We start from the raw sequence: 8849 nt of genomic DNA, 5'->3' as shown, positions 1-8849 counted from the left end.
TTAACCTTCCAAAGCTGTTTTAAGGATTGTAAATCTTGTATTGAAAGGCTTAGTACAAGAGCCAGTATTTGGTAAGTGCTAAATACATGGCATCTATTATTATTATTATTTCATCATTATTATTACTATTATTATTTATTATGCCCCCACACACATACATTATTTCTGACTACGGATAGAATTATAAAGCAGAAAGGAGAGGTTAACAACACCATCAGCAGGAGGGACACTTCACCCTGTTTTATTCCCCATCCCCTCCAAACCCGCGTACCTCCCAAACGCCGCCGGATCTCTGGGGGCAGCAGGGTCCAAGACACACATCCTTTGTCCATCCGGGAAAAGTGAAGCTGAAGCTCAGAGAGAAAAGACATTTTTCAAGGTCGCACAGCCAGTCAGGGCAGAAGCTGGTATGAGCCTCGGGACTCCACCCCCACTTCCACTTTCACGTGGAGCATCACTGCCCCTCCCACCCGGCTCGGGACTCAGTTTCCCCGCCTATGTGACTACACCACAGAGCCAGAGTCTGCTTTTGGAGATTGACCTTATTCTTGAGAGAGGGCGCTGCACCACCAGGGGAAATGGGAGGGGCGGCCAGAGGTGAGGGGGACCCCCATCTGGGGTCTTCCCTGCGGGGATCCTCCGCTGGGTCAGTCTAATAGCCTATTAATATCAGCCCCCGGGGCGGCGCTGCACTGCGCAGGCGCGGGCGGGTTCCGCAGGAGTGCGGGGTGAGCGCACGAGCGAGCGAGGGATTCCCTCTGACGTAATTGCTAGGATACCAAACAAACACTCAGCGGCGCCGGCCAAGCTCCTTATATGGCTAATTGCGTCACAGGAACTCCGGGGAGACCAGGCCGGGATCCCCTCCCGCCGAGTGCTTCAAAACGCAGCCCCCAAGACCCTCAGGGCCGCGAGGGTGATGCAGGTGATAAGATCGAGGCTAGGGCAGGCCTCTTGCCGGACGGTGCGGGGCTAGGTTCACCAGGGCCGGAGATATTGAGAAGTTCGTGGAGCGCGGGAAGGGTGACGTAAGCAGGGGGCCGGGCCCCGGGCATATAAATACAGCGGCTCTGGGCTTCATTCATAAGACTGAGAGCTACGGCCAAGGCTGGGACACGCGGAGCTGGGACTTGATTGTTGTGGTTCTTCGTCTTGGGGGCTGTGAAATTCAGTTTATTTTTTTTCCGGAAAGTTTTTGGAAGGATTCTTCTAGATAATTCTACATTTTATTTTGGAGGATCGACTTACTTTTTTTCGTCTTCCTTATTACTCCCCTCCCCCTGTGGGACCCGCCGGACGCGTGGAGGGGACCGCACCCGAAGCAGATTCTGTACAGCAGGACAGAGCTTTCCGCCTCTGGGGGAGCGATCCCCCCTCACCCCCGGGTCCTACGGAGCCTGGACTTTCAGGAGGCACAGCGGCATCTTGTGGGGGCCTGGGCACCGCAAAAGAATTACACAGAAACTTTGCCTTTGTTGGAGCGGGACGCTGCCCCCCATCCCGAGTTTCCCCGGACTCTCACCTTTCTTTCCCCCACCCGGCCATAGCCTTGGCTTCCCGGCGACCTCAGCGTGGTCACAGGGGCCCCCCTGTGCCCAGGGAAATGTTTCAAGCTTTCCCCGGAGACTACGACTCCGGCTCCCGGTGCAGCTCCTCACCCTCCGCCGAGTCTCAATATCTGTCTTCGGTGGACTCCTTCGGCAGTCCACCCACCGCCGCCGCCTCCCAGGTAAGTTCTAGAGGGTTGGGGTGATGCTTTGTGGTTTATAATTTTTTTAAAGTCAAGGGTGGAGCGAGCAATCCCCCCACCCCAAATAAAGACGCGTCAAAATCCAGGATCTGAGAGGGGATAGGCTCACGGCGCACTCTGCAAACTGCAGAGTCCGGACGTGCTTGCAATTGGTTGTGTGCGTGGAGCGCAGGGAGGGAGCACAGAGGGGTGAGCTTTGGGGGTGGGGTGAGTGCGCCGTTCAGTGCAACGTGTATGAGGTAGCAGGGCTAAGAACTTTTAGCCGGCTCGGGGACTGCCCCCCACTCAGGTCACCAACCTGAAGCTAGCGCGGTTAGGCAGGTGGGGGAAATCCCGGGGAAGCTTCCAGTAGCCTCCTCCCTTTTTCCTCCTCCATCCGAGCGCCTACTCCGGCGCCGGGTCACCCTCGAACCAGTGGGAAGGCGGGCCTCGAACCCTCGGTGGCGCTGCCTCCGCCTCCTGCGCGGAGACGTAACGGGGAACCCGTGCGTAACGGCTGACGCGCTGGAATCCTCCGTCTGACGCGGGGCACGCACGGCGCGTGGCGCCCCCTTCGTCCGCCCCGCCCCTGACGTCCCGGGAGCGTTCTATTTTGGAACGCCGGGGCCACGTTGCTAAGGGAGGGGGCAGCCCGGCGTTCCGATTGGCCGCTGCGGCGCAAGCTTTGGCCAATCAACTTTCCCTTCCTATTTGTAGGGTGCAGTTTCCTTCCCCCAGTTCGTCCCCGGAACCCGTGGTTCTTCGGCGCTAGGGTCTCTTTTACGGGCCTCTAGAGGCAGAGCGAGGGGATTCCTGTCGCCACAGGAGCGATCTTCTGCGACCCAATGAGTCCGCAAGGACCTTGCCGGGATCCTGTCCCCCCGCTCTCAGGGTCCGAGGGTGTCTGTGTGCCGGAATTTCTTTGGGAGACATAGTGACCGTCACCCACTTCTCCAGGCACACACAGACACATTCCCACTCCCTCTGCTCCAGACGCCGGGTGTCTCCGGTTTGCCCGAAGACAGGACTAGAACCGCTAGCCCTAGGGGAACCAGCCAGGTGGTCTCCAGGAGCCCCGCCCCCTCTGGGTTTCCAGGACGCTGATTGGCCAGCGAGCCAGCCCGTCCCTCACCACGCCCCCTGGGAGAGTAGTTAAGCCTTCCGAGCAGTTCTAGGATTACATTTTGGGGGTGGGGGGTGGGGGAGATGAACGGTGCTTGGGCTTGGGGTCTCAGCACCTACACCACTCCACCTCCGCGACAGTCTGAGGGAGCCTGGCTGCTCACTTTCTCTCCTTGTCTGCCCACCGTAACCTGTCGCTTGTCAGTCTCACTCTGGGGAGAGACAATTACTTGAAACGTTGTTCTAAACTCCTAGGCCCGTCCCCCAACACCCTTTTAACTGGGACCCCCGCCCCTGCACAGGGGTCTCATGGACCCTCCAGTCTCTCATCCCCTCGCTCAGAGGGGTGTGTATATGTGTGTGAGTGTAGAGGGAGGCTTAGCCTAAGGCCTCTCCCTCTCCCTCCCCTTGCCTCTGGGGTGGGGGTGGGGTGTTGTGGCTGTGTGTGTGGCTGTGACTCCATCCCGGGGGTTCTGTCACCCGGCTGTGTCCAGCCTCCTCCCCACCCCCCACACCTAAGAGTCACCAACCCGGGGTGTGATTCACCACCCGCTGGAACCGTGCAACCTTTCCCCGAGGAAGAAGGAGGAGGTAGAAGCCAGTTGCACAGAAATCCTCTCATTAACCACTGCGTCACGGTGTAGTGGAAGGGTGGGTGTTGTGGCTTTTTGCCTGTGACACACACATCCACACCCGCTGGCCCTGTGCTCACTCACAGGGTCGGTGTGTGTATGTGTGTTGGGTGTGTGTGTGTCGGTGTCTCTGTTTGTGTGTCTACGCCTGTGTGTGTATGTGTCACCCCGTAGGAGTGCGCCGGTCTTGGGGAAATGCCCGGTTCCTTCGTGCCCACGGTCACCGCGATCACAACCAGCCAGGACCTCCAGTGGCTCGTGCAACCTACCCTCATCTCTTCCATGGCCCAGTCCCAGGGGCAGCCACTGGCCTCCCAGCCCACAGCCGTTGACCCCTATGACATGCCAGGAACCAGTTACTCCACACCGGGCATGAGTGGCTACAGCAGTGGCGGAGCTAGTGGCAGTGGTGGGCCTTCCACCAGCGGAACCACCAGTGGACCTGGGACTGGACCTGGGCCCCGCGCAGCCCGAGCCCGGCCTAGGAGACCCCGAGAGGAGACGGTGAGTAAAGGGCATCAGAGCTTGCTCTGGGCGTGGGGGCGGGGGCAGGGGAGGAAGCAAGAGAGGCAGGAACTTTCCCACTGTTGGGGTGAGGGACCATCTGCAGCCTCAATGCTGCAGAAACCCTATCATCCTCCCCACAGTCAGTGAGGTCTAGAAGATTCTTTTCTGACTCCTGGGGGTTCTTGAAGAAGAGGAGGTTCGGGGTGGATGGGGAGGAACACGTGTCCTCAAATCTCACTACCTCTGTCTCCCCTACTCAGCTCACTCCAGAGGAGGAGGAGAAGAGAAGGGTTCGCCGAGAACGAAACAAACTGGCAGCGGCAAAGTGTAGGAACCGGCGAAGGGAGCTGACTGACCGACTCCAGGCGGTGAGGATGGTCCCTGGGGTGGGGTGAGGGTATGCTGAAGGGGGGCTCTCTCCCCATCTTCTGTTACCCACCACCACCTGTGCCCTTATCCTGGACTGAGAACCAGAGGTTCCACATGTGGAACTAGATACAGACAGGGTCACCCAGCTCATACACACAGGCCCTCACATACTCCTGGCTGCGCCCTGTCCTGGTTTATGACCCCGGCTCCCTCCCACCCCACACCACTTGCCTGGCCTTCCCTTCATCCTGAGGGGACATATGAGTGAACTTTAATAGAGGGGTGCTCCAGTCATTTCCCCTTTTTGGTCTTGAGCAAGTGATAACCCATTTTTGCCTCGGTTTCTCCATCTCTTCAACCCCTCAGTGAATCTCCCAGGTTCCTGCTAGATTTAACACTCTGGAGAGTCTGTGAAACGAAATTCTTTGATTCTATGTCAATTCCCCCACCACCTGCCCCAGCCACCCGTAGTTCTCAGAGCTTGGACTGGTGGCCTCTGCCATGATGCCCCTCTATTTTCATGCCCTACCTCAGTCTGAGAGTTTTCTACTTTATGCTTGCAGGGGGTGACCTGCTAACCCTAGAGGAAATCAGGGAAATCCTTTACTTCCCTGAGCTACCTGGTCTCTTCCCTGGGAGGCAGAGGGGGAAGCGTAGCAGAGGGGGAAAGGTAACAGAGGGGAATAGGTGGCCTTAGAAACATATAACGATCGTTCATTCACTCAACAAACCTCTGAGTGCCTCTTGCAATCAGAGACTTCCTATGTGTACCGGGCCCTTTCCTAACCATCCACTGGACAGTTGGGGAAACTGAGGCTCCTAGAAAGCAAGACCCTTGCCCCAAGTCCCATAGCACACCAGGCCTCCATCTCAGGGGGTCTTTCAGTCCAGAGCTGCCTTCCAACCCTGGGCCTCAGCAGTCAGTCTAGGAGAGATGGCTTCAGCCATGACTCACCTTCTCTAGTCGCTCACGGCCTTTTTCTCCTTCCTCGCTCTTCTCCGCGACCTGGCCACCCGGGCCTCAGGAGACAGACCAGCTGGAGGAAGAAAAGGCGGAGCTGGAGTCGGAGATCGCCGAGCTCCAAAAGGAGAAGGAACGTCTGGAGTTTGTGCTGGTGGCCCACAAACCGGGCTGCAAGATCCCCTACGAAGAGGGGCCCGGGCCGGGCCCGCTGGCGGAGGTGAGAGATTTGCCGGGGTCAGCATCCACTAAGGAAGATGGTTTCAGCTGGCTGCTTTCGCCCCCGCCACCACCGCCCCTGCCCTTCCAGACCAGCCAAGACGCACCCCCCAACCTGACAGCTTCTCTCTTTACACACAGTGAAGTTCAAGTCCTCGGCGACCCCTTCCCCGTTGTTAACCCTTCGTACACTTCCTCGTTTGTCCTCACCTGCCCGGAGGTCTCCGCGTTCGCCGGCGCCCAACGCACCAGCGGCAGTGACCAGCCTTCCGACCCCCTGAACTCGCCCTCCCTTCTCGCTCTGTGAACTCTTTAGACACAAAACAAACAAACACACAAGGGAGAGAGAGATTTGGAGGAGGAGGAGGAGGAGGAGGAGGAGGAGGAGGAGGAGGAGAGGGGAAGAGACAAAGCGGGCGTGTGGCCTCCCTGCCTCTCCTGTCTGACCCTCCGCTGCCACTGCCATCGGACAGGAGGACTTCCTTGTGTTTTGTGCCGCCTCTTGTTTCTGTGGCCCGGCGAGACCAGAGAGCTGGTGACTTTGGGGACAGGGGGTGGGGAGGGGATGGACACCGCCCCCCGGCTGTCTGTTGGCCGTCTCGCTTCAACCCAACCTCTGGGGATGGGGGAGTGGGGGCGGGGGTGATGCCCACCTTTGGGCTGGAGGGAAAGGGGTGCTGGCGATGGGCTTTGGGGTGAGCTGTAGTCCTCTGCAGAGAGGCCCAACAAGGAAATGCCACAGGACCCCCAAAGAGTCTCCCACGCCCACCCTTCAAGGGGTGACCAGGCTGGTTCTCCCTGCTCGCCCCCCACCACGACCTTAGCTTATTTATCCAACATTTCCATGTGGGTAGATCCTCCTCTGAATTGAGCCCCCCTTTAAAGGGAAGTTGATGCCCCCCTATGATAATCCCCTTCCCCCCCACCCAGACTGTCTGAAATGTGAACCTCCCTCCCTGACCGTCCAGCTGCTCCCTCCCAGCGAGACTGGCTCTGATTTGAATTTCCTGAACCCTAAGGATCCCCCGCACATTCAGCCCCCAGCCCTCTTTTCGGATTACAGTGTTAGTCTACCCTCCCCCACCGCCCGTCAGCCTCCCCTCCGGGCCTTCCTTGTTGGGCCTCTCTGATTCAGGCAGCAGGGGGCGCTGTGATGCCTGTCCCGCGGGAGTGTTTTATACTGTGAAATGAGTTGGCCGGATTGGGCGGGGAGAGTAGCCCGGTAGGACAGAACCCCTCCGGAGGGACTGTGCCGCCCACTCCCCAAAGCCCTTCCGTGGTCTCCCCTCCCCCACCTGCCTCCTTCCTCCCCTCAAAATGAGTTTGACTCAAGGGGGTGACAGAATCGAGAGGGGCTGACACTTACCCATTCGCGTGGCCTCTCTCCTCAGGACCCCCCTCCCACCCCCAGACCAAGCCCTGGCCTTTTCCTTTAAGGCCTGTCACCCTATCCCAGCCTAGGACGCCAATTTCTCCCTCCCCTCGGCACCCCACATCCTTTCTAGAAAGGGAGCAAGGGGAGATTGCCAGGGGGCCCGACGTTTTTCCGGAGAAGATTTAAAGGCTGAGGCTTTGAACCCGAAGGGGCTGGGCTCCCGCCGTCCCAGCTTCCCCTCCCCCAGCCCCAGCCCCAATTCTTGGTTTCGGCTCCCCCCGCCCCCCGCCCCCCGCCTTTCCCTGTGTTTCACCTCATGAGAATTTTATCATGAGGCCAATTGATATTTTTTAATATCGGGTGGGTCACGCCGCCCTCCGTGCTGCATGGAGAACATTCCACTGCCCCGTCCCGCAGCTCCCGCCCTTAACCCAGACCGCCCCCCCCCACCTCCCGTGGCTATTTATCCCTTTCCTGATTTCCGAAAGGCACTTATATCTATTATGTATAAATAAATATATTATATATGGGTGTGTGTGTGCGCGTGAGTGTGTGAGCGCTTCCGCAACCTTGTTCTAGGTCATGTTGGCCCTCAAAGCCATGCCGTTGAATTGGAAACACTGCTTCTGGAAACTTCGAGGCAGCCTGTCTTGGGCTGCCTCTGTCTCTAGCTGTCTCTTTTCTGATTGTCTCGGCCCCTCTGGTTGTTTTCTGGCCGTCTCTGGCTGTCTCTTTCCCGAGTGTCCCTTCCCCTCTGTCTTTTCTCTGCCTGTTTTTACCTGACCATTTCCATCTGACTGTCCCTGATCCTCCAGCGGTCTTCCGACTCTGGGTTCGTTGGGGACCTGAGATTTTATTTTTGTGAGTAAGCCTGGGGGATTATAGATTTTTGTAATCTGTATCTTTGAGGATTCTGGGTGTGAGTGTGAAGCTGTGAGCAGGGCCTGCCCCTGCAGACCACAATTTATTGAATATCCAACTACCCCCACCCCATGCTGTATTTGTGATTCTCTTTTTGTATTTTGCACCTGACCCCTGGGGGGCTGGGGCTGGCTGGCACTGGGCCGCTACCCTCCCCTTCGTGGTTCTGCACTGTCGCCAATAAAAAGCTCTTAAAAGTGCATCCACCAAGCTTCAGGGTCTGTTTGCTCCTGACACCCATCACCTGCCTTCCTTTCAGCATGAAGGCGTGAGGTTAGATTGCTATGGGACTACACACGCACACACACACACGCTGGAACTCTTACTAGTGAATCAGCCAACAGCAGGATGGAGGGAGGCTAGACAGTCAGGAGGACTTCCCACACACACAGGCTGTACCTCCTCCTTGAAGAAGTAATGAGGCAGAATATAAGCCATGAGTTGTCTGATACCAAAATGCTAAAGGTCAGGGAGGTTTCCTGGTGAGGGAAGAATTTATACAGTGAGTCCCCTACATACAAACAAGTTCTGTTCCGAGGGGACGTTCGTTAAGTCCAATTTGTTCATAAGCCAAACAAAGTTAGCCTAGGTACCCAGCTAACACAATCGGCTACATAGTACTGCACTGTAATAGATTTATAATACTTTTCACACAAATAATACATAAAAAACAAACAAAAAATAAAGAAACCATTTTTAATTTTACAGCACAGTACCTTGAAAAGTACAGTAGTACAGTACAACGGCTGGCATACAGGGGCTGGCACCGAATGAACAGGCAAGAAGAGTTACTGACTGGAGGAGGGAGAGGAGGTGGGAGATGGTAGAGCTGAAAGATCGTCAACAATAAGAGACGGAGGGCAAGCTGCAATTTCACTCACGCCTGACGTTGATGGCACAGGTTCTGGTTTCTTGCTGGCTTCAATTCTATCTACCCTCTTGAAAAAACGATCCAGTGACGTCTGGGTAGTAGCTCTTTTTTGCTAGTCATCCAGTGATGTCTAGGTAGTAGCT

General features: G+C 56.8%; 1 protein-coding gene across 2 annotated transcripts; it reads left to right on the top strand.

Moving 5' to 3' along the window:
- The first annotated feature begins 1071 nt into the window (after nucleotides 1–1071).
- On the top strand, nucleotides 1072–8041 carry FOSB (FosB proto-oncogene, AP-1 transcription factor subunit). 2 transcript variants are annotated; one of them, XM_036834868.1, is made up of 5 exons: nucleotides 1072–1729; nucleotides 3658–3987; nucleotides 4251–4358; nucleotides 5385–5540; nucleotides 5681–5905. In XM_036834868.1, exons 1-5 carry the CDS (start codon nucleotides 1604–1606, stop codon nucleotides 5681–5683), a joined length of 723 nt encoding a protein of 240 aa, XP_036690763.1. In that variant the 5' UTR covers nucleotides 1072–1603; the 3' UTR covers nucleotides 5684–5905. The 2 variants fall into 2 exon arrangements, with proteins under 2 accessions (XP_036690763.1, XP_036690762.1); XM_036834867.1 differs by having other exon boundaries at nucleotides 1074–1729; nucleotides 5385–8041.
- Nucleotides 8042–8849: the final 808 nt, after the last annotated feature.

This window comes from Balaenoptera musculus, chromosome 19 (assembly GCF_009873245.2).
Source record: "Balaenoptera musculus isolate JJ_BM4_2016_0621 chromosome 19, mBalMus1.pri.v3, whole genome shotgun sequence".
In the NCBI taxonomy this organism is placed as follows: Eukaryota; Metazoa; Chordata; class Mammalia; order Artiodactyla; family Balaenopteridae; genus Balaenoptera; species Balaenoptera musculus.
This window is presented reverse-complemented; position numbering and strand designations above follow the sequence as displayed.

What these genes read in the sequence shown, in the direction of transcription:
- FOSB (XM_036834867.1), top strand. Translation starts at nt 1,604, where the DNA reads ATGTTTCAAGCTTTCCCCGGAGACTACGACTCCGGCTCCCGGTGCAGC. An exon ending in CCACCGCCGCCGCCTCCCAG is followed by an intron (nt 1,730 to 3,657) that starts GTAAGTTCTAGA and finishes GTCACCCCGTAG; the next exon opens with GAGTGCGCCGGTCTTGGGGA. An exon ending in TGACTGACCGACTCCAGGCG is followed by an intron (nt 4,359 to 5,384) that starts GTGAGGATGGTC and finishes CCCGGGCCTCAG; the next exon opens with GAGACAGACCAGCTGGAGGA.